The 24572-nt window shown below is 39.4% G+C and overlaps 7 protein-coding genes across 9 annotated transcripts; 5 read left to right on the forward strand and 2 right to left on the reverse strand.

The window, feature by feature from the left end:
* The first annotated feature begins 453 nt into the window (after positions 1–453).
* LOC101308419 lies at positions 454–1542 on the forward strand. The gene has a single exon (XM_004288921.1). It carries the CDS (start codon positions 454–456, stop codon positions 1540–1542), a length of 1089 nt encoding a protein of 362 aa, XP_004288969.1.
* Positions 1543–5568: 4026 nt separating this feature from the next.
* Positions 5569–7445, forward strand: LOC101311994 (vacuolar protein sorting-associated protein 2 homolog 1-like). Of its 3 annotated transcripts, XM_004287559.1 has the most exons (5): positions 5569–5802; positions 6083–6213; positions 6405–6509; positions 6673–6933; positions 7021–7304. In XM_004287559.1, the coding sequence occupies exons 1-5, from the start codon at positions 5766–5768 to the stop codon at positions 7156–7158; spliced, it is 672 nt and encodes a 223-aa protein (XP_004287607.1). In that variant the 5' UTR covers positions 5569–5765; the 3' UTR covers positions 7159–7304. The 3 variants fall into 3 exon arrangements, with proteins under 3 accessions (XP_004287607.1, XP_004287606.1, XP_004287608.1); XM_004287558.1 differs by having other exon boundaries at positions 6673–7445; XM_004287560.1 differs by having other exon boundaries at positions 5698–5802; positions 6328–6509; positions 6673–7445.
* Positions 7446–7896: 451 nt separating this feature from the next.
* On the reverse strand, positions 7897–8484 carry LOC101308714 (RING-H2 finger protein ATL52-like). The gene has a single exon (XM_004288922.1). The coding sequence runs from the start codon at positions 8482–8484 to the stop codon at positions 7897–7899; it is 588 nt and encodes a 195-aa protein (XP_004288970.1).
* A 5237-nt stretch (positions 8485–13721) lies between these two features.
* On the forward strand, positions 13722–17402 carry LOC101312668 (mechanosensitive ion channel protein 10-like). Its single transcript, XM_004287561.1, has 5 exons — positions 13722–15458; positions 15550–15673; positions 15939–16232; positions 16305–16507; positions 17026–17402. The coding sequence occupies exons 1-5, from the start codon at positions 14065–14067 to the stop codon at positions 17297–17299; spliced, it is 2289 nt and encodes a 762-aa protein (XP_004287609.1). The 5' UTR covers positions 13722–14064; the 3' UTR covers positions 17300–17402.
* Positions 17403–18156: 754 nt separating this feature from the next.
* LOC101312960 lies at positions 18157–18758 on the forward strand. The gene has a single exon (XM_004287562.1). The coding sequence runs from the start codon at positions 18281–18283 to the stop codon at positions 18650–18652; it is 372 nt and encodes a 123-aa protein (XP_004287610.1). The 5' UTR covers positions 18157–18280; the 3' UTR covers positions 18653–18758.
* A 248-nt stretch (positions 18759–19006) lies between these two features.
* On the reverse strand, positions 19007–21818 carry LOC101313246 (replication protein A 70 kDa DNA-binding subunit-like). The gene is made up of 2 exons (XM_004287563.1): positions 21441–21818; positions 19007–20858 (listed from the first exon to the last, which is right to left on the reverse strand). Exons 1-2 carry the CDS (start codon positions 21695–21697, stop codon positions 19103–19105), a joined length of 2013 nt encoding a protein of 670 aa, XP_004287611.1. The 5' UTR covers positions 21698–21818; the 3' UTR covers positions 19007–19102.
* A 1598-nt stretch (positions 21819–23416) lies between these two features.
* Positions 23417–24525, forward strand: LOC101313546. The gene is made up of 2 exons (XM_004287564.1): positions 23417–23486; positions 23554–24525. The coding sequence occupies exon 2, from the start codon at positions 23655–23657 to the stop codon at positions 24423–24425; it is 771 nt and encodes a 256-aa protein (XP_004287612.1). The 5' UTR covers positions 23417–23486; positions 23554–23654; the 3' UTR covers positions 24426–24525.
* Positions 24526–24572: the final 47 nt, after the last annotated feature.

A 24572-nucleotide genomic window follows, 5' to 3' on the forward strand; every position in this document is an offset into this window, starting at 1 on the left:
AACAAAACCATAGTTCAGAGAGCCAAGCTGGAAGAGCTACCATAATTGACCCGCACGCACGTACGGCCTTTTAAATATTCTCCTTTCGCTCTTGCTCTGCTGCGTGTCTTTCCTTCTTTCCCAGTCACCCAAGTCAGCTTTTCGAAACCCTCCTTGTTCTTTCCTGTACTCCAATCTCAGTACAAAACGACACCAGCAGTAACACTACTCTATTCTACTCTCACTTCCTTTCCCATGAGCCAGAGCTACTTGCATTTCTCTATTAATCTCTATCTCCCTCCCTGCAGCTTTTGACATTCCCATACCCAACACTCCAGCTCAACTCTCCCTTTAAACTACTCCTCTCTTCCTCACTCTCTCACAATCCCTTGTTCCCTTCTTCTTGTTCTGCTTATAAATACTCTGTTTCTGTTTTGTTATTCAGTCAGGGTTTTCAATCTTCCACTTTCAGACATGTACATGAGGGAGAGATCTTGGCTTGAAGATGAGAGGTTCGTTTCTGGAGGAGGAAGGAGGAGAAGGACTCCCTCTTTCTCTTCTTCTCTTCTTGATTCTATTTACCGTTCGATTGATGAATCCAACGGTGGAGGTGGGGATGATTCGAATAAGAAACAGAGCAAACAGAGCTGCTCTGTTTCAAAGCGTGAAGAGATTAAAGGAGGAGGCAGCGGGAAGACCAAGACCAATCTTCGCCGAGCCATGATGATCGAGAATTGGGTTGAGAGGCAAAGCGTGCATAGCTCTATGTTCACGAACTCGGCTTCGAGTTCTTCAGAGTCGAGCTCCGGAGCTGCATTTTCGTCTTCGGATCAAACAGAGTCGAGCTATAAACGACGTTCGAAACAGAGTCCGGTGAAGGCTATCTCTGTTGGCTCCGATAATATGGAGAAGACGAAAAGCGAGGGCGGAAGCGGAAGCGGAGGTGGGTTTACGAAGACGAAGCTGAGAGCTTTGAAAATCTACGGCGAGTTGAAGAAAGCCAAGCAACCCATTTCGCCGGGAGGGAAGATTGCGAGCTTCATAAACTCGATTTTCAATTCCGGGAACGTCAAGAAAGCCAAGATGTGTTATGTTGGAGCTGTGGAAGACGTGAGCACTTCAGAGCATGTAACCAAGTCCACTTACTCTTCTTCTACTACTCCGGCTTCAACTTTCTCAAGGTCATGTTTGAGCAAACCATCTTCAAGGTCCAAGAAATCCAGCAATGGCAACAAAAGGTCTGTTAGATTTTACCCTATAAGTGTGATTCTTGGTGAAGATGATTCTCAGATTTCAAGCCATAAATGTGTTTATGAACAAGATCCTAGCTTGATGCCAAAGCCCACATTTCAAAAATATGCAAGAACTTCTGGTCAAAATTTCCGGAGAAGCTTCTGTGAAGATGGTGATGATGATGAAAGTGATGCCGAGAGTTATTCAAGTTCAGATCTTTTCGAGCTTAATCTACCTGTTGGGATTGGTAGATATACAGAAGAGCTTCCAGTTTATGAAACCACTAACTTCAGAACCAATCAAGCCATTGCCAAAGGCTTGATACTGTAATTTTTTCTTTGTTCAATTCATCAAGAAGTTATTACATCATTGTTAAATGTCTTGCAGTTTACTTCCAGTTTACTTCCAGTTAACTCCTACTTTCGCCAGAATCAAAAGCATTGAAAAATCATTAGACAAAGCTACTTTCTTGCAGAAGCACTTTCTCTGTTGAAGGTCATATCCACACGCTTAAACTATAAGTACTTGTGAAAAAAGCAGATTGAAAATGAACAAAAGTAAAAACACAAATCTCCTCTGCTACTAGAGAACAGAGAAAAGTGAAAGCAAGTTTTTTCTCTTGGGTGCTTTACCACTGACCTAAGCACATGGCCTCAACCACCTCAAGTATTGTCAGGTAAAAATTCCAATAGCTTTTTAAACCCAAAGAAAACCAGGAATGTTTAAAAACTGGGATCTTTTCAAAAACTTCTTGATTCCTTCATCGAGTTCACTCATAATGGTAATCGGTTTGGGCACAGATGTTAGTTACTACAGATCATAATGGTAATCGGTTTGGATCCAGATGTTAGTTACTACGGATCATAGTCGGTTCATAATGTTTTTGGATTTGTGGGCTGCCTTCCCCTGATCTAGTTACCTCATTTTAAAAAATATGATTCATTTTCTTGGTTCCTTCGTTACTAGAATATGATTTCATTATTAGATTTGGTCATAACCATTATACCATCCATTATACCATGAGCTATGAAACAAGGAGGAAATAGTAACCCAACAATGATCTTAAATGTTGGGGACATCATATAACATGGATATGAAGAGATTAGGGAGACTTGGGAGACAAGGAAGGGGCCACTCTAGAGGAATCTTATGAAGTCAATCTACATTGCAAGCTAAGCTAAAAGATGAAGATATGGAAGCAAAAATCTATATCCCAACAAACTTGAACACCATAGGGTGGAGGAGGATATGAAAAGTTGGGATCTAACTATATGTTCTTGGGATGTAAATGGGACACACATTCCATTGGACCCTTATCATTGACTTTGAACACCAGCTCTTGATTACTTTTGAGAGAAAGTAAGAAACTAGGAATTGGAGAACTGTGAGTTTGAAAGTGATGGAATGCTAATTAATCACTCGAGAGGGTAATAGATCATGATGCTATAACATGAGCTGATGAAGAGGACAAAGAGGTGATGGGGATGCATGTGTTCATGTTAGTTTGCTTCACAAAATGATAACACCATCAATTTAGCTGCAATCACCTATCCTAATTCTTGATACAGTGCAAGCAACACTAGCCTTAAGATGGGTTATCAATGAAACTAGCTAGTTGTCAACACGAGAGCGATGTAAAATTACGGCGGAAGTATGTGTTTGATGAAATGTCTTGAACAAGCGTTTTGTTAAAATAAAGCAAAAGCAAAATTTGTGCTTCTTACTATCTTCGAATTCTTGAAAATTTATGATTCTCTTGTCCAGGGAAACTATAAAGCATGAGAGGCGAAATTTTTCCATTTTTGGTCATCAATAGATGGAAGAAGAAACGAGTTGGAAGTATGTCAAATCGAATCCAGCTCCTCTAAAATGAGGAGTGTGTGAAGTTAGTTAAATTTCATAAAATCTGTGCTCTCTATTTAATCTAATGGTTCCGAAATTGACACATCATTTCTCTACCAATTTATTGTTTTTTTTGTCTAAACCTCGGTTAACTTCTGTTAACTCTAAAAAGAAGAACTGAAATTTCTTGTGCTCAAGGGTTCGTAAGTTCACTGCGATGATACAAAGTCATGGTTTCACGAGACCTAATTTGATGAACACGTACTCAGACTTTTGTTAATTTTTCTCTTCGAATGGGATGGATGGTTTCACATTGATCTACATAATTGTATATGATTAATAAAAAATATAAAAAACCCTAACCAAATAGTCATGGCGATAAACTAATTCCATAACCCAAAGATACCGTGATTTCTTAAGATTTTGTAAGGTATCAAACTGTAAATCGATAGATATAAAAGATCTGAATTCCTTTTGGTTATTACAAGTAACTTAAAATGTCTACAATAATCAAACACTCGCTGATTGATAAAATGTATATGTATATTGAAAGTGTTCATTTAGAGCAGTTAAATTTCTATTATGAATCTCTCTTGGACTCATTATCAATTCCACTTCAAATAAAAATATTATATAAGAGCCCGAATCTTTACTGTACAGGATGATCGATTTGCATATAGATTTCTCAATAAACTTATCAATTAACACAACTGCAAGACGTTTATCCATAAATAGTGCACAACCATAGCAAACAGAAAGAGGGAATTGAATGCAAACAAGAACCCTGGAAATCTCTAAAAAAAGAATAGAGTTACTGGAAGTTAACCGGGGTTTAGACAAAAAAGAAATAAATTTTGGTAGAGAAATGATGTGTCAATTTTTAGAATCATTAGATTAAATAAAGAGCACAGATTTTATAAAATTTAACTAATTTCACACACTCCTCACTTTAGAAGAGTCGGATCCTATCAAATCGGGTACATGTAATACAAAAGCATGATGAAAGACATACATTAAATAGACAACGATCCTGATTCACAAGTAGGAACCATCTGTAAACAAACACGAACACAAATAGCAATAATCTGAAAGATTGCAGGCAACAAAATCGACTGTATATTCATCTGGTTTACTATTCTGGGTACGTAACAAGAACAAGTATTTGTCATTTATGGGGTATATATGTTTCTCAACAACCAAGCATAAAACCCTGGAAAATGAATGATGATATAAAACGAAGGAACGTGGAGCTATTTACAAGTAGTTTTCAGTAGTAGATTAGAGGAGAGCCCCAAGCTAGAAGGACCACAAGTGAAGTACGTACCCAGCTATTTCCGGGTCGGATGACTTGGATCCTCCCTACATCTTTGTCTCACTAGCTTAGTTATGGCTTACTGGTTCATACAAATGGTGGTTAGGTACTGTGCTAACTACCACTGCCAGTGCGACAATCTTGTATTATATCATCTCTATGTAAGCATGACAGGTATCCTATTATATACAAGTCCAAACTGCATTATGCAATTTCTGGTTACATGTATAACCATGTTGATCTTATTGTCTCTCCACGGCTGCTGCAATCTATTATTGCAGTTACATATTCATGAGGCCTATACGATGAATTTCACACGTTTGATTTGTTTGCTTCGTTGTATGTTGCTTAATTAGCTAGTTTGATTAAGCACTGTGGATATTGGAATAAGCATCATTCAAGAAAATAGTAAGAACATATGAGATCCAGTACTTAATCCAATAATAGAATAGAGTGTGAGCAATTACATACCTTTATAACCTCTTATATTGGCTTCTGAGTACCACCGCCGGCTAAGGTGGTCATGATACGGTGGAAAGGATGGTAACCTAGCTTCAAAGCCACCTTCTACATGCACCTTGGGGTATGTGACACTTATTGACACCACCCAAAGAATGAAGACTCACCAATAAGAGTGTATATATATTACGGACATAACCGAAGTGAATCTTTTAGATTTGTGCACTGATTTTAATCTTTTTAGACGCACTTTGAATACAATTGTCACTACATAATTCCATACTTAAATTTTTGTTTATACAACAATGCAAATACTCAGTGTAGTTTAGTCATTTAAATTCCATAACCATTCACATATCATCGTCATTGAAGATTTCACGTAATTGGCGATGAAAGTTAGCGTAGAAAATGTGAAGTCCCAAAAGAAAAAGGAACAAAAGTACATAATTCCACACTTAAATTTTTGTTTACACGATAATGCAAATACTCAGTGTAATTTTAGTCATTCAAAATCCATAACTATTCACATACGTGTAGATATACATCGTCATTGAAGATCGAAGAGGAGCGTAGAAAAGGTAGTCCCAAAAGAAAAAGGAGCAAAAGTATAAGCCCACAGACCACATAGGCCTGAAAGTGTCAGTGTTGGGCCTCGCTCCCGTAAGAGAATCGCGGGCTTAAACCAAGAAAAGCAAAAGCGTGCGAAAAATAACGATGAGGTGGGCCCCAGCCAGCGAGCGAGCGAGTAGAGGAGAAAGGAGGGTGGTCGTCTCCTTCGTCTGCGATTCCATTCCTTAACCACTACACAAAAACACCGCGTCAGATACCAATCATCACAACACCTTAAATCCTCCTCTCCCTTCGATTCAATCACAGCAGTCAGGTACTACCCGACCCGATCCGATCACATAGTTTCATTCGGACCTTCCGATCCACCGCCATGAGCTTCATCTTCGGCAAGCGCAAAACTCCCGCAGGTTCGCAATTTTGTTATAGCTTTTCAATTCGTTGAATTCACATGATTTCTGAAGCTATTCATGGAATTATTGCACAATATCAAATATTTAATTCCTTTAGTTAAATATTTCATGATTTCTTTGGTTTATAATTTGCTGTATCGAAATACGAAGTTGATAGTTTGAGTTTTGTGGCTCGCAAATATGTTGTTCAGGCAGATAGTACTGTTTTTTTGTTAAGGTTAGGGTTTTCGGAGCTGAAATTGTAATATATGCATTCGTGTGACTTTTGTGATTTCAGAACTGTTGCGGGAGAACAAGAGAATGCTGGATAAATCTATTAGGGAAATAGAGAGGGAGAGAGGATCGCTTCAGGCGCAAGAGAAGAAACTGATTGCGGAGATTAAAAAGAGTGCTAAGCAAGGCCAGATGGTATGTTCTTCTCTTTTCTATTGATTTTCGCTTTGCTTTCTGGCAATGGGAGTTTTAGTGTCTTGTGGCTGAACTACTTTTGACCGCTTGGTGTTGCCTAATTGTCTCTGTCAGAGAGTTTTACGGCTCAACATGTTAGCTTGATGGTCAAGTTTCTCAACTGGTTTTTCATTTGTTGAATTTTGTTTCAGGGAGCTGTCAGAGTTATGGCAAAAGACCTGGTTCGAACACGGCACCAGATTGAAAAGTTTTATAAGCTTAAGTCACAACTGCAGGGTGTATCTCTCAGAATCCAGGTATGTGTCCTACATTCCGTAATGCATGCCTTGAATGTATCTGAATAATATATCGTTTGGAATTCGTACACCGTCGTTATGTGGCATGAATGGTGTGTTCTTCTTTGTTGGTAGTTGGTGTGAGGAATTGATTATTTTTTTAATGTTTGTTTTTTCTTTTCAGACACTGAAATCAACTCAAGCGATGGGAGAGGCAATGAAGGGGGTGACAAAGGCAATGGGCCAGATGAATAGACAGATGAACTTGCCATCACTACAGAAAATTATGCAAGAATTTGAGAGGCAAAACGAGAAGATGGAATTGACAACTGAGGTGATGGGAGATGCAATTGATGATGCTTTGGAAGGAGATGAGGAAGAGGAGGAAACAGACGACCTAGTTAACCAAGTTCTTGATGAAATTGGTATAACTGTCAATCAAGAGGTAATCAGCACTCGTATGCTTTTCTCTTACAAAATAAAAATGGTTTTGAACAGTAATAACAGTATCTTGTGTTTTCATTCATTGCAGCTTGTTAATGCACCATCAGCCTCTGTGGCTGCACCAGCTGCAAGGGGCAAGGTTGCACAAGTGGAAGCAGCTGCACCTGATGACGGTGGGATAGATAGCGATTTACAGGCAAGGCTAGACAATTTGAGAAAGATGTAGTCTTCATATCTTGTATATACTTATATTGTTGGCATAGTGTGAAAGGTCAGATTTCCTTTTTGGCCTTGTAATATCTGTGAAAATTATTCAAGAATTTTTCGGATCAGGATATGAGATATGCAGATTCTAATAAAATTACATTTGGTAAATAAATCTTTACTCGGAGATGCCGAAATGGTAATGCAGGTTGTAGGTATGTCCTAATTCACTGGTCTTTTGAATGCTTTGTCAATCTGTTTGATTATGCATTGATCAGAATACTGTTAAGTGTCGTTTGTGAGCACAGGAAATCAGAGTTCTGTCGTTCTTTTTGAGTGTGCATTAGAACGAAGACGGATCCAAAGGTGAATGCCAAGGATTATAACATGATCGGGGATGTGCAATTCATAGTGAATTTGTATATTTACAATGCTTTATAACGAAGAATCGTCTTTTTAACAATAGAAAGCCAGTAGTATAAACTCACAATCTTCATAACTGAGACGATTGAAGTTGAGAGCAGACCAGTAGTATAAACTCAAAAATTCCGTATCATATACAAGTGGGCAGACCTTGCCGGAAAAAATTAGGAAAAATGTTACCCTCTGTCCCCTAATCCTTGTTTTCTTCCATGAATTCCTTGTTATCACCGTCCTCATATCACAAAGTGACAAACCAACAAACACCAAAACCCAATTTTTCCTCCTCCACCTTTTTTTTCCCTTTTTCTTTTTTCTCTCGGAAAGAAACGAAAAGACCTTAAACTGGCAAACTTGCGCTGCCGCTGGATACCAGCAGGACTTCTCTGGAATGCTCCTCCGGCGTAGCAGAGGGTAACTCTCGGTGGCACCATGAAACGACCGGCACAGTTGCCCGGCAGAGCGGACAATCGGAGTGAGAGTAGAGCCACATATCTATGCAAGGAGCATGAAACGAGTGCTTGCAGCTTGGCAACTTCCTTACCTCTTCTCCATCTTCAAATACTGACAAGCAAACTGCGCATTCATGATCGATCACTACTTGACCTTGTTCTTGAGCAACTGACCCCTCCTTCTGTTTCTTGTACTTGAAGCTATCCAAGTTCTCAAAGCTCCTGCTCCTTGCTGACCTTGCAGCCTCAACGAAAGCGTTGGACCGTACATTTCTTGGTGGTGATGGTGGGCGGCGCGGTGGAGACCATTTGATGAAGATGAGATTGTACATGGCTAGAACAATAGCGGCAGTTCCAACAACTATGAGGCCATAATACAACATAGGCAAGCTGGTGGCTTTGGCCGCCGAAGGTGGAGGAGGCGGCGGCGGAAAATTGGGGTTCGGATAGGGAGTTGGTGCCATGTAGAAACCCATGCTTGGGTTTGTGGAAATGATCGACATGGGAAAGTTATAGAGACCAGAGAGGAGGGTTTGAGTTTGAACTTGGTTTTCTGAATTCTATATATCATTTGGGATTAAACTAACAAGAAGTAGTTAATCAGAAAGCCGTGGTGGTCATGTTGTTGTAGAATATAAACTTGTTTATGATTGATGGTTTGGAGAATGATTGAATGAAGACAAAGCAAAACACAATGACAAGAAACCAGAGACGAAGGTTGGATTGGATTGAATATATTGTTGATAAGAATTCACTATCTCTAGTCGACCCTATGCTTGACTTGGAGCAGAAACAAATAAATAAAATACATAATGCTAGCTCTTATCGATGACTTGTATGTACTAAAAACAAATTAACTCATTCGGCAATTGTTTTATTCACTAGTTCTCTATGTACAAAAAGCTTAGAAGTTTGCATAAATTGTTACCATTTCTGATAAATGACCTGATCTTTTTTTCTTTTCTTCCTTTTGGAAGAGGGGAAATTTAAGCTGCCTCAAAGCTAGCCCAATGGACTGATAAAGTAACTAACCAGTCTAATGGACATGCCCAAACAGACACATACTACAAAGAGAACAAGAGAAAATTAATTTTCTCCTGACTCCACAAGAGATCAGAAAATTAATCCCTAAAATAATAAAAACTAATACATAAGCCCAAAAAGGGCCCAAATCCACTACAGAAACCCTAGTCGCCGCCATCCAGATCGCACCGCGAGCAACACTGCCAACACATCGTTGCTAAATTACCTGATCTTAAGTTGGGTACTTGCATGGGTTTGTTGGAGTCTCATCAGTCTATACAATTACCAATTTCTTGTGGGAGTGAAATAGTTTGGCAAACCCAGCATAGTTACAACACAAAACATAATATGTATATGAGAGTGATACAATCATTTTCATTTTTGAAAAAAAAAAAAAAAAACAAGTATTTGATCTCTAAATTACAATACATAAATGTGTTGAATTATAGAAGGATAGATTTCAATTAGAGCTCCTTAAACCCAAGCCCAAATGCAATTCTTGCTTCCTTTTTCCTCTAGCTCAAACTCTCAAAATCCAAATGAGACTCGTCTTTTGCTCAATGTCTTCCCCACAAGTTCCACCCCACCTCCATCTAGATTTTAACAACCAATAGAAAATAAGTGTAGATCGATTGATTGATTTCATATTCAACTATACAACAATACCCATAAGCCATTCAAGTAGGAGTAGCACTAACAAGATGGAACCTAGTAAACAAGTAGAATATTTCTCTAAGCAATAATATGAGCTATAGGTGCTGGTCACTTTGCCTATGCTTATAATGGTTTCTGAAACAGATTAGTTAGATCACATAGGATAGAGTTATTTTTTTGACCAAAATTTTGATGACTTCAAAAATAAGCCTTATATCATATGTTTCAAGAATTTGACCCTTAATCTCTTTAGCAAACCATATTTATCATCGTAGAAGTACATCATGACCATTGTTAATTTTTTAGTTTCCTCTAACATCTTAATTAAATAAGTTGATTGAACACATTATATTTAAAATTATAATACATATATATAAACTCCTAAAGGAAACAGTTCACTTCCATGCATTTATAGTTAGTTATCATCATCTCAATGTGAGAGTCGACGACACACATTTGCTTAACCACTGCATTTTCATGAAATGGTAGAAACTATAACTATAGTGTGACTACACATCAGAAAAACAAAAACAAAAAAACAAAAAAAAACCATAGTGTGACTACAAACCATATCCTTTTTTCTTCCTTTCTTCTAAGAAAAAACTTTTTGTTAAGTTTCCTAATGAAGTGGGGAATGGGGATACTAATTAACAGAAGAATAGAAACTAGCAAACCATATCTTTTTATGAAACGAAGTCATTATACCAGACTGATTAATAGAGCTGACCTGATGGACGTTCTATATATACATACAGGAACTCCTTCAAGCACCATCTATGTGTTTGTTTTGTTTCTACTTTTTCTTTGGTTAATTTACAAATATGGATAGCTGCAGAAGACAACAAAGTCAAGGTGATCATGAAGCAACTTATGAATCGCAAAGGAACACAAAGCCATTGAGTTTGCCTTTCTGGGACCAGAAATTCTGTTGGACGGTTGGCAATGCTCCATGGGGAAAGCTCTTAGAGACGAAGAAGAATATGCACCTTTACAAAAACATTGTGCAATGGAACGACTCTGTAGCTCAAGACGCATTCACTGATGCAAAGAATCGGTTCCTGGATAAGGTTGACGGCCTTCCTTGCTACATAGCGTTGCCTGATTCTGATGCTTACATTGATGAAATAGATTGGAGCAACTCCAGAACTAGCATCAATCCCGAACCAGTTTCGGATCCATCGGACGAGTCTGGGGAGCATTCTGGAGATGACAATAGCAGCGTAGATAATGAAGATGATGTTGATCACAAGGAAGCAGCAGACATAGCAGGATTTGAGAACGATGCTTGGAATAAGCTGGATCACAAAATGTTGCAAGAACTGATGATGGGTTTAATGTTGGAGAGTCCATTGTGGTAAACAAGAATGATGTTATTTTTTGCCCATAGCATAAGTACGTATTTCATTGGATCCTATTTTATTCGTAAACAATATATCGTTAGTTGAACTTGTAGAATATAATGTCAGCTGTTACATTTTGTTTGTTGATTTGGTAAAAAACTGTTTTTAGTCTAATTTTGTTTTCATCATAACAACGGTTTAGTCTGTGTTTGAGGTGTTTTCCCTTCGTTTCCTACGTCGAAAACTTGATTAATTTACTTTAATATTCTCACAAGTTTCCTTTCAAAGAGAGGAAAGGAGAAAAATAGAAACTAAACCACCAAACGCCGTATCCCTTTAGGAATAGGAAATCCAAATAGCAAAGGGATTAATAGAAATTAAACCCACCAAACGTCGTATCCCTTTAGAAATAGGAAATCCAAATAGCAAAGGGATTAATAAACCGACATGACCGTTCTGAGCGTTTTTATAAAAAGCAGCCACTCACATTTCCTGCAATTCATTCGTCTCATCGGATCTATTGAGAGAAACCAATCTAAACTCTAGGGTTCTTCCGCTTACCTCTCATCACAACTATGGGTAAGATTCGACGTCCACAAGTTGCTTCCAAGCCACCGAAAGACAGTTGGGAAGAGCAACTCTACTTGTCTGTAGGCAAAGAGCTATGGAAGATGCTGACAGACTCCAACAACAAGTGCGTATATCTCTTCCCAAACGTTGCCCGGTGGAACGACTCTGCGGCAAAAGAGGCTTTCGACGATGCAAAATGCCGGTTCTTGGCAAAGATCAAGAAGGCTCCATGCGACGTGCCGTCGCCGGATCCCGAAGCTTATATTGATGAAATAGACTGGAGCGACGATGCCATCCCGGAACTGGATGAGAGTATTGAATGGGGGAGTGAAGGTGAGTTTGGTCTTGAGGGTTTTGAGGTGATTGATCCTTCGTTTTGCGTAGGATGGGGGCCGGATGAGTGGTACGAGACAAAGAAGGAGGAGGAGGTGAAGGATTCCGACAAAGTAAGAAAAGAGTGGGAGGCTTATTGGGAAGCGAAAGCAGCGAAGGCGGTAGGAGGCGGAGGATGGGGGAAGAGTGGTGGAAGGAACTCATCGTCAAGATGTTGCACCCCGAGATGTGGCGATGGTTATTCATTTGGGCAGAGGAAAGTTTATAGGGAGAAGATCATGAAAACCTAGCCTGCTGCATGCAGTGGAACTTCGATGGTGTCAGTATCGAATAAAACTGTAGGCCTGTCCTCCATCGCTATTGTTGTTAGGGTTTAGCTTGGTTTGGAATAAGGGCTTTGACGTTCTTGAAATTTTATGTACTATTATCACAAAGATTTATGATCATGTAATATGTTAAACATTTTTTATTTTTTTGGTCAAATTGATGTTAAACATATTTTCGATGAGCTTTGATTCTGGGTCACAAATAATTATTATTTTTTCTTGTTTAGACAACCTACCAATGAGTATAGGTTATTCCACCACCGATCCACGTCTAAAACGTGAGTTATTTTTCACTGTTGGAAGAATAAAATTACACAAAGTCCTCAATAATGTCAATGAAACTATATATAGTAAATGTCGGTAAGTATTATGCAGTTGTTGCTCATGCCTAAAACCAGCATATTTTTCACGTATAAAGCCTGCAGAATTACGTTAAACATTTAGAACATAATTCACGTTACATTGCAATTGATACGAAATAAAGTTGTTTTTAACTCGGAAAAAGTTACGGGATTGAAATTGGCACCCCATTTTCAAACAACACATTCGATTTTCGCGATCTGAGATGAGTTTCTATTCTTGTGCTGCTAAGGCCTGAAGGTCCTAACTCAGGTCCAAACTACCCCGGTACACGTGACATAATTGGCTTACAGCATCACAATCTAATTAAACATGTGGTGGCCGGATTATTGATTAATATATTGAAGGTGAACTGGTGAAGACCTTGAATTGGAAACAGATCGAGGCTGCCATACATGGGATGATAGGCTGGCTGCGCCGCCTACAGTGCCACCAACCAATCCTTCCGGCCAAATCTTTCATATAAAAGTTTCAAATTAACGTTTCTATAGTACTGATCTGTTTGTACCTTGATCCTAGTCGATAATTTTATAATGAATTTCTTGTATTTTTCGCAAAAATATTGAAAAAAACCATTCTTAAGGTTCGTTTGTGTTCTATCTATATCTTGTGGTGAAGACAACCAAGTCTTTGATGGGTTTTTTGTGTTGTGCAAAAAGTTACTATTTACCACAACATACACGAGTTAACTGATTCAATCCGATTTGGAAAGTGCAGACATATATGGATGCCATTCGCCAAAAAAAAAAAAAAAAAAGACAGATATGGATGCCATGGTATAGAATCTTGAATTATGAATCAATCATACAGACGGATCCATCCAACTTTTTTATAAATCCAAGAGTGGTTGCATCAGCTAGCTCACCCACATTCCTCAGATACCCACATTACGATATAACTACTAGATCATGATCATATTTTAAACACAAATCTCTGCAACTAGTGCCATAATTTGTTCATAATGTTACATATTAACCAAATTAAAATATAACAACAGACAGTGCTGCATCTATGTATGCTTCACCTCTGAGTCTCTGACCACTTCTAATTTTGTAATCCAAATGTTTCTGATACCAATTATTACTTTAAATTCCATGTATCCTTGTTGGGTTCTTGTTGGACTTGTTGAAGCAAAGTACCAATCTCCCCTTTCTATTTTTGGCTAGTAATTTTCGCGCGGCTTAAATATTAAACCCGGGAAGAAGAAGCACAAAACCGCCATGGAAGAACCGTCTAGTTCTTCCTCTCTGTCAGTCTCTGGTCAACTATTTACACCTTCAACCACAAGTCCAACTTGCCCAGAAATCTATACCTATAAAACCATTTAATTCCTCCTCTCTCTGTCACAAAGTTCTCAACTTTCCGGCCAAAAAGATTCAAACTTTATCTACTATTTCAATGTCTACTTGAATTTCGAATCATCAGCAACACTGAAAGAGCAAAACCCACCATGGAAGAGAAGAAACCACCACCAAACGACGTCGTCGTGCAAATTTCCGGCGCCGATGACTCCTTCATGTTCTCGCCGCAGCCTTCCCGAACTGGGTCTCCTCAAAAAGACTCCAACTTTGAGCTCACCGAGCTCAGATTCCCGGCCGGCGCTACTTCGCCGGAGATCACAGCCACCACCGCCGCCAAGCCGCCGCGAATTCCCGGCGAGCTTCGCCGCGTCTCGCTTGCCAGGTCAGCATTCTCCAAACCCAAGTCGAGGTTTCAGGAGCCGGTTTATACTAATGAAGTCAAGGTGACTGAAGAAACTCCTCAGAGAAAGTCAAGTGCAAAGTCACCCAATGTGGGTTCACCAATCACTAGAACCACGGCTACTACTCCTAGAGAAGGTGTGAGATCGACCCCTATAACGCCGAGGACGCCGCTGATTGGTACACCGGCGCGTGGAGAAGAGGAGGAGGAGGATGATGAGGAGGTGTACAAGACTGCCAATCTTAAGGTGCACCAGAAGAGTGGTAAGAAGAAGGTGAAGAAGTTGGTGTTACTTGAGTGGGTTACATTTATGTCCATTGTTGGGTTTTTGATTGCTTGCTTAACTGTTGATAAGTTAGAGAGTAAGAGTATTTGGTCATTGAGATTGTGGAGATGGTGTGTGCTTGTGTTGGTTGTGTTGTGTGGTAGGTTGGTGACAGAATGGCTGATTAATATCTTGGTTTTCGTGATCGAAACAAATTACTTGCTTAAGAAGAAGGTTTTGTATTTTGTATATGGGTTGAAGAGGAGTGTGCAGGTGTTTATTTGGTTGGGTTTGATTCTACTAGCATGGGGTTTGTTGTTTGATCATGGAGTGAAGAGGTCGAAGAATACGTCTAAGATTCTAGGTTATGTGACTAGGGGTTTGGCTTCTTGTGAGATTGGAGCAGCCATATGGTTGTTGAAGAATTTGTTAGTGAAGCTGTTAGCCACCTCTTTTCAGTCCACCAGGTTCTTTGATCGGATTAAAGAATCGATATTTCATCAGTATGTTCTTCGAAGCCTTTCGGGGCCTCCATTGGTGGAGATGGGCCAGATGGCTGGAAGAAAATTTGGGAAGGATAGTGGCCGGTTGAGTTTCAAAAATCTGCCAAAAACAAAGAATGATGGGAAGGAAGGGCCGAAAGAAGAAGTTATTGACGTAGAAAAGCTTTCGAAAATGAAGCAGGATAAAATTTCTGCTTGGACGATGAAAGGATTGATTAATGTGATAAGTGGTTCTGGATTGTCTACCATCTCCCACACACTAGACGACATCAACGATGAGGAGAGTGAGCAGAAGGATATAGAGATTACTAGTGAGTTTGAAGCACAAGCTGCAGCTTATGACATTTTCCTGAATGTAGCCAAGCGTGGTAGCAAGTGAGAATTTCTGTTATTTCCGAGTGTTCCTTATACTTTTTGGTGACTTGAATTCTTGTATAAGCTTTCTGACCCCTGTCAAATGGACTAGGTACATTGAGGAAGATGACCTCTGTCGTTTCTTGAAAAAAGAAGAAGTCGAGCTCGTATTTCCTCTGTTTGAAGGTGGAGCAGAAACTCGAAAGATAAGAAAAAAGGCTTTAAAGAATTGGCTGGTAAATTCATTGTCAATTCACTCTATTCCTTTATCATATATTCATTTGTACTCCCCTGACACATCTGTACTGTGAAATGTATACTGTATTATACTACTTCAAACTAAATTTACCTACTTATTTGTGATATGCAACAGTAACTATTCAAATTTAAATTACACTCTGGTAGGATTCTTGTTCTTTCATGTCATGAACATTGATGTAGACATTCAGACTTTAAAAGAATGTTTCATTGCATGAATCTTACCATTGTTCTATTTTGCAGGTGAATGTTTACAACGAACGCAAATCATTGGCACATTCCTTAACTGATACTAAAACAGCCATAGAGGAGTTGAATAGGCTTGGCTCAGCTCTTGTACTTGTTGTGATCCTTATCGTATGGTTACTTCTGATGGGATTTTTGACAACCAATATACTGGTCTTTATATCATCACAGCTTTTACTGGTGGTGTTTGTTTTTGGTAACACTGCTAAAACTGTGTTTGAAGCCATCATATTTGTCTTTGTGATGCACCCATTTGATGTAGGGGACCGTTGTGTTGTTGATGGAGTACAGGTAACTTTGAAATTCTAATTTCCTTATTTACTGCTATTAAAAGAACATACTTGACACTTCAGAACTTGACAGTTGATCGTTGAAGAGATGAACATATTGACAACAATCTTCTTGAAACCTGACAATGAGAAGGTATACTATCCAAATTCAGTACTTGCTACTAAAGCCATCAGCAACTTCTACAGGAGCCCGGAGATGGGTGATGCCGTTGAGTTTGCTGTTGATGTTTCTACAACAATTGACACTATTGCGAACATGAAAACCAGAATAAAAACGTATGTTAACTCCAACTTATTGTGCTTCTCTATTATTCACTCTATACTTTTACTCTTCAAGACTATTTCAGCTCAAAAACAACCAACTTATTATACGCTTGTAGAGTTCTCATGAAAATCTTTCTTTGAAGTATAGTTACAGGCTGTACCCACTTATTTAGTCCCGGTGAGCCTGTTGCTCACATTATGACATAAGAGATTAGAATCATCTAGTCTACAGATAATCTCTTTTATCCGCTTAATAGCCGCAACTAGGTTTCTCATATGGAATAGTCTTTAAGTTCTGTTGGGTGATTCTGCCATTCTGGTATAACATTTGGCTTCCTTGGAGAACTAGATCCTTATTTTGTTGATATATTCCTAATTATGGCTTATAGTCTTATACCAAGCACATATGTGCTATCCTGTTGATTATTCTCGATTCCTCTCACTTGTTCATAAAATGACATCCAACTTTTACTGTTACACCACCTCAGATATATCTATATGGATTGATGAAGAAATATTTCAAACTTCAGGTACTTGGAGAGCAAGCCTCAGCACTGGCGTCCTGGGCATAGTGTGGCGGTGAAGGAAATCGAAGATGTTAACAAGATGACAATGGCTCTTTATATTTCTCATACGATAAATTTCCAGAACTATGGAGACAAGACCAGCCGACGAACAGAACTAATCTTAGAGCTGAAGAAAATATTTGAAGACCTTAATATAAAATATCACCTCCTGCCTCAAGAGATTATTCTCACCAAAGTTGGGTCAGCAACTACAGAGCTTCCACCCTCATGGCGCTGACAAGTTTTGATAGATTTTGAAGAAGAATGTCTGAGCTCCTACCGGATGGAGAAAGACTGAAAGAGTCTAAATGTTGTAAAATTGTGATTTCTGAGATCTACGAGATGTTTTATTTTTTGAAATTGTTCATACCCCAGTTTTGAGTGAATCTTGTTACATTGTAAAGGTGATAATTTTTAATTTCAATACAAAGACCTGTACTCTGAGAATCATCTGCTCCATTCTCTCTTATCATTGCTTCAAAGATGACAATGGTTCCTTGATCAACTTTTTGTACATGAATTCACTAACGTCCTTATTTTTTAAAATTTTAGATTAAAATGTGGATACAAGTTACCAGAACTTTTACTGATAAAGACACCATTTTTCATCAGATTATGCATCTAAAGAGCAATCTTTACCAACAAAAATTGGTCGACATATGTCGTTTTTTTAATACATGCACAGACAATAACCTATTCGTTGAAAGGAAAATCATTTCTCAGTGCATTTTCTTCTTGATTTTTTTTTTCTGAGTTTATATTTCTTTCTCGGATATTCATTTAAAGCAAGCTTTGAAAAAGGTACGTGGATCTCACAACCCTATATTTCTATCAATATGTCAATATTGAGACCCATGATAACCAATTTTTTTTGAAAACGGGTTAGGACCCATGATAACCAATTTTAGAAGGCACAAAACTGACAGAATGAAAACGAGGCACAAAATTCAATCTTGATGTTTAATTGGGCCAATCAGATAAACCTTATCTACCAATCCCAATGGAGGAGCTGACACCTAGGACAAAGATAATTGACAAGCCATTCCCACCTCTCATATTGCTTGCTGCTCTTTCCACCACCTCTATGACTATCTTAAACCTTCTCAAATTCCTTCATACCAGCACCAAGCCCTCAAACTTGGCACCAATACTTCAAAGTTAGACACAGAAAACAACCCCCAAGAGAGAGAGAGAGAGAGAGAGAGAGAGAGAGAGAGTGATGGCTTCAAGCTCAGCAGTTACAATGGCTATGCCATTGCCCAATGCCACCACTCAAAAGAGGGTGGTTCAATCCTCAGAGGCCTTCTTCAAGCCACTACCCCTCAGGCACTCAAAGGCTGTGTCCTCACCTTCAAGATCAAGTGGGAGGCTTGAGGTCAGGGCTTCCCTGAAGGAGAAGGCCGTCACCGCAATTACCGCTGCCGCACTCACAGCCTCAATGGTGGTCCCAGATGTGGCTGAAGCCGCCTCCGGAGTCTCTCCGTCGCTCAAGAACTTCTTGCTCAGCATTGCTGCCGGCGGCACTGTACTTGTTGTGATTGTTGGAGCTGTAATCGGAGTGTCCAATTTCGACCCTGTTAAGAGGGGCTGAGAGATATTGAAATGTCATTCCCTATCTTCTTCATGTATCTGTTTAGTGTTTTGCTTTTGTTATGTTTACCTTCTATATCATTGTGTAATATGACTCTTCTTCCCTCAGTAAACTGTGAATGCTGAAATCTCATTTTCCATTTTCGATTCACATATTACATTCATTCATATAGACAGAACCCAAAAGAAGCACCTAGAATCAAAAGGCAACAAATTGCATAACCGAAATGTATCTAGTCATGAATAAGACTATCATGGCTTCTTGGAGTAGTGCGCATAGTACCAGTCAGAAGAACAAACAACTCAATAACGAAGTTTCTAGAGTCGCCAGTAACTACATCTAGGTTTTACAAAGCATTATATAAATGAATAAAATGATAATGTGCTAACTTACTAGCTTTCTCCAATATGATGGTATATAATCTCCAAGTAAGGAAATGGAACTTGTTGATTACCTAGAAAACTTTGAAATCACATCGAGCATGTATCTGCTCTCTGCAGAATAGTTCACCGTATCTGCCTTAACCACTGTGATCTTCACCCTCTGCTCATCGCCATACAACTCCTCCTTGATCTTAAGCTTTAACATAAAATGGTTGAAAATACTGCTCCGGACTATGTCTGCAAACTTTTCCTCATCCTGCCCGTCATACTTCAAGAAGTACAACTCCTTTGCTGTGCAACCCAAGATCTCTGCCCCTGATTCCTGAAAAGCCGTCACCCAAGTCAATCCAGTAGAGTCCTGAATTTGAGCTTGAAGAAGATATCTATAATCACACTCCTCAAATTCTTGATTGCACCTGTCACACTGCCATCTGTCTCCTGACCTCGACACTTTCTTGCTACACTGCCTATCTCCAATCATCAATGGGCATGCTGTGTAACAGAAAGAATCAGTTTTAATGAAAGATATTGTGGCCCTCACAGTGACCCAGTCTGGCTTATCTGATCTTCCAAGACCTTCATCCTTGATCTGAGAAACAGTTTTGCGTATCTCATTCTTAGTTACACCTCCTGGCATAAATTCCTTAGAGATGGACACGGAAGCGGCATCCTTTCCCCCTCGATCAAACCAGTCCCTCACCTGACGAGCCTCGGGCAAATCTGGGGGGTCGATGTACAGCCGGGTAGAATGAATTGTTCCTATGGATTTCCCACTGAAGTCGTTAACCTTCCCAGCTTTGACAGCTAAAACTGGAAAAACACCAGAAGCCAACATCTCTTCCAGTCTTTGACCTTCCCTGTTACAAACCTCCCCCCATAGGGTTATCTCAACACTCATGCCAGACCAATCCTTCAGATGCAGAATTCTTCTCTGAGTTTCCATACCATTCTTTCTCAGGATAGTAGTAGAAGGGTTGACAGAAGTCACAACACCAATAACATCAAGTATAGAATTACTCTCAGCACTCTCAACTGCACTAATAGGCTTGAAGTCAAACAGCTGGGCTGGTATAGAACCATCTTCATCAGGGCACAGTTCCACTGTTGAACTCGCATCCAAAGTTATCTCCCAGTCACTCTTCAGATGATTAAAGTTCTTCTGCGCAGGTTTTAAGCTACCCTTTGATATCAAGTAAACTCTCCCAACCTCAATAATATCATAAAAGCGGTCAAGAACAGCATTAAAGCAGGTCACTCTTATTTCCCCACCCTCAGAGTCAAGGAGGTCGAAAGAGAAAACCTTACCATCTCCTCGAGCATTGTTATAACGACGCTGATCCCCTTTCGCAGTGACTCTTGCCTTGATTGCCCACCTTCCCTGATAAGGATTCAGAGCATTAATAGGTATAATACGTGCTGGTGCCTCATTCTTGAACACGGTACCACGATTTTTATACTGTGGAGGTGGCTGGTAGGAAGGTTGCACTGTAGCTCGGAAATTTGGCACACTGGGAGCTGACATTTCAGGACGAAATGTAGGTCTGGGATTCGGAACATTGTTATAAAAGCTTTCGGACTGGTATGTTGGTCTGGCACTTGGCATACTGGGAACAGAGTTTTCAGGATGAAAAGAAGGCCTGGGATTCTGCCATTTGGGAACAGGCCCTTGGCCCATCATATGATTGTTGCCATAGGCAGACTGCTCAAAATTGTTCTTTGGCAACGCAGTTTGAGCAGTTGGACCAGACTCACCATATGGTTTTGGATTCCCAATAATCTCTGAGTCCAGTACAATAGTTTCCATATTCAGCGCCACAATAATCCTGCCAAAGAGTTCAAGTTAACTAGCATCAGAAAAAAGTAATCATAGTTCGTTTGAATTCACTCAGAAGCTTTCACAGCTTACACGCATGATCAGATATTTAGTTACATCACTTTTAGCTTCTCTTAGCTTTGATAAACTCTTTAGAATTTCAATCGCATCTTTTAACAAGTTACATCAACATCAAGCACACACACACAACAGCTAACATGCTTGAATCCACACAATGAAAACAAAAATCCTCGATTACTAGAGCCACACTACGAAAAACAATCCGAAAATCCGAACAAAAACCTAGAGATTAGGTCTATTTACTGCAAACTTTTCTGCACCGTTCAGCTTACAAAGATTTTCTCAAAATCACTCACAATTTCAAAACTCGAATTCTCAAACCACCGCAACAACATTCAATTCAATTCAGCTCTATACAGATAAATTCAAACTCATCCAAATGAATCAGAAAACCCTAGCCTTCACGAAGCACAACAACAATCACATCTAACAATCAAAATAGATCATAATTAACCGAAAATCGAAAAACCGAAAATGAGAGAGAGAGAGAGAGAGAGAGAGAGAGACGAACTTGCGGTTCTGGACTTCGCTGCAAATGTACTCGGTGAGCTGCACGACGGAGCCTTTCCTGACCCGGCCGGTCTTGAACAGCTCGTTGAGCTGAGTCGCGACCATGGCGTGCTGAGCCCAGACGCCGTCGGAGAGCAGGAGCCGGTACCTCTCCTGCGAGCCGATAAGCTTGACGTCGGTGACCTGCATCAGCGGCTTCAGGTTGACATCGCCGCCGTTGATGATCGGGACCGCGTTCGGCGTCAGCTGCACCGGCATTTCCGAAAACCCTAGGTCGGCGGAAGCGAGGGTAGAATTGGAAATTGAGAGGGAGAGTGGGAGTGGCGCGGGGGAGAGGGTTAAATCAACTGAGAAAAGAAATGAGGGATTTTGAATTTCGAAAACTGGGTTTGAGGCACTGGACTTGTATCTTTATATATGAAGATGCTCAGTGATAATTACAATTATGTCCTTTCGTGTTGCCCTTTCCTATTTCCACTTCGCTTACTTGCTAAATAGCCACAAGTTTTACCAGACATTTATATGATTGTCATGGAGGGAAACAATTAGTGTAATGATGTGAAGTGTTAAGGTTACTTTTATAAATTTTTAGTAATGTTGAAAATCGTAAAGACATTATAAATGTGATTTATCAATTATAAATTTGAATGATTCATATTTAACAGATTTAGTTCGTCTATTAATTTGATTTAATTTATTATATTAATTAATTTAGTTGAAAATTAGTAAAAATGATCTACTTATATAGACCTAAAACCTAAACGGATAAAATATCAAAATGTGATTAAAAAATAAATATTTTTAACTATAAACCGAAAAATCTTCGACTAATTTTTATTATTGAGATTCTTGTTAATAAGGCTCCCAAGATATTAATACAACTTTACACCATTCAGCCCAACGACCCAAAAAAATATAAATAAATAAGTAAACAAGTACCCAACCCAAAAAATTCTAAATAAATAAGTAAACAAGTACCCAACCCAAAAAATACTAAATAAAATAAGTAAACAAGTACAAGGAGGAGTCACAGGTGTATCTCCAAGTCCCAAATTCCAACTCCATCTCATGTCTCCCGGAACCAGAAACCAACCACAACACCACTTCTCTTCATAAACGGATTTACCTAAAGAAACAAAGCAGTTAGCAGTCTCTCTTTCTCTCTTCAGTCCCTCAAACCAGTCTCTCCCTCTTCAGAAACATACCGCGCCAGTCTCTCTCCCTCTTCAGATCAAAATTTAGGTTGGTTTTTGTTTCCTTACTCTTCTGGATTTATTCTTTTTAGTCAAAATCTGAACTGGGTCTGGGATTGTTGTATGAAATTGGTCTTTGTTAATGATTTTGTTGAATTATTGACTGCTGGTGTTCTGTGGGTTCTTAATTTTGTGCATTTGGTGTTTGTGAGTTTGTTGTGTTTGGTTTGCTTTCTGGGCAATATCAATTCATGGATTCTAGATGAATGAAGATTGATTTCAATCATCGTTTTGTGGTTCTTCTTTAGGTCAATCGTTTGGTAGTTTTGATGTGATTTCAGTTGGTTTTCTGGGTTCTATACATTTGATGTGTGTTTTTGAACCTCATTGCTGCTTTTATTGAAAGGCTGAATTTCGTTGAATGAACTCAAATTTGCACCCTGTAAAGTAAGATTATTTGCAAACTGTGTGTATTAATTGTTTTGTAAATTTCAATTTTTTCAGAGTAGGGTGAGAATGGATGATGATGATATATCAATATCATTAACTAGAGGAACCCCGCATTTTTGTCCATATTTTCAGTTAAAAGAAGAAGGGTTTGGAAAGTGCCAAGTTGGGAAATCAGCACAGAGAACCGCATGGCACCCAACTTCATCTTAAAGAGCTTCAGATTTGCTCGTGTGTTTTGCAGAGATGGGCAACCAATGGAGGGATTGGCTTCACATTTTGGTCTCGAAAAGCAGTTGTTTAGTACAAGAGCGATTTCCCCAGCGGGCCAAGACGATTGTACTGTCTCCTATCTGGTGAACTCGTGTGGATTGTCCCTAGAAGCCGCTACTCTGGTATCTCACAAGGTAAAGCTTCAAACTTTAGACAAACCCAACTTTGTTTTAGCCCTTTTAAGAGACTATGAATTCTCAGATACCCACATCTCAACTCTTGTGCGGAGACGGCCACGGATTCTGGTAGCCGATGCCCAGAAAACCCTTTTGCCAAAGCTTGAGTTTTTAAGCTCCATAGGAATGTCAAGGCTGGACCTTGCAAATAAACTGAGCCATGACCCATGGTTCATGAGTCGAAGCTTGGAAAAACGTATCGTACCCATGTGTAGCTTTCTCAAGAGTGTGGTGCTCTGTGATGACAAACTGGTGTATATTTTGAAGCACAAGTCGTGTATTTTCAGTGGGAATCTATCCAAGAATGTGATACCTAATGTTGAGCTTGTGAGGAAATTGGGCATGCCCCAGTCATGTATTGTCTTGTTGCTAACCAGATATCCTATTGTGTTGAGGAAGCCTGAATTGTTCAGTCAACTTGTGGCTGAAGTTGAACAATGGGGATTTGACTCTCGAAAGTCGAGCTTTGTGCTAGCCATGAATGCATTATGTCGAAAAGAGACGACATGGAAACGATGTGATCAGGCTTATAGGAGGTGGGGTTGGTCGGACAATGATATTGTTGCTGCCTTCAAGATGGATCCACTGTGTATGATTTTATCGGAGAAGAAAATAATGGCAACAATGGATTTCTTTGTGAACAAGATGGGGTGGCAGTCACATACGGTTGCCAAATATCCCCATGTTTTGAGTTACAGCTTGAAGAAGAAAATCTTCCCGAGGTTTTCAGTTGTTAGAGTTTTGGTGTTAAAAGGATTGATAGAAGAGCACAAGTTGAATTTGGGTTCTGTGATTTCGGTGTCGGAGGGGTACTTCTTGAATAGGTTTGTGAACAAATATCTCAACCAAGTACCTCAATTGCTGGATGTCTACCAAGGGAAAATGGCAACATTTTAACAGTTCTTGGGTGATAGTGTTGAATCTAGAGGTGCTACCAGGTTTTTCATATACACCAAACCCTTCATTCAGACTTTTATAAAGTTTTTGTTTTAATGGGACTTGGCTGTGTCATGTCGATCAATTTCTTTCATCTCTCTCTCTCTC

This window comes from Fragaria vesca, linkage group LG1 (assembly GCF_000184155.1).
Source record: "Fragaria vesca subsp. vesca linkage group LG1, FraVesHawaii_1.0, whole genome shotgun sequence".
NCBI classification, from domain to species: domain Eukaryota; kingdom Viridiplantae; phylum Streptophyta; class Magnoliopsida; order Rosales; family Rosaceae; genus Fragaria; species Fragaria vesca.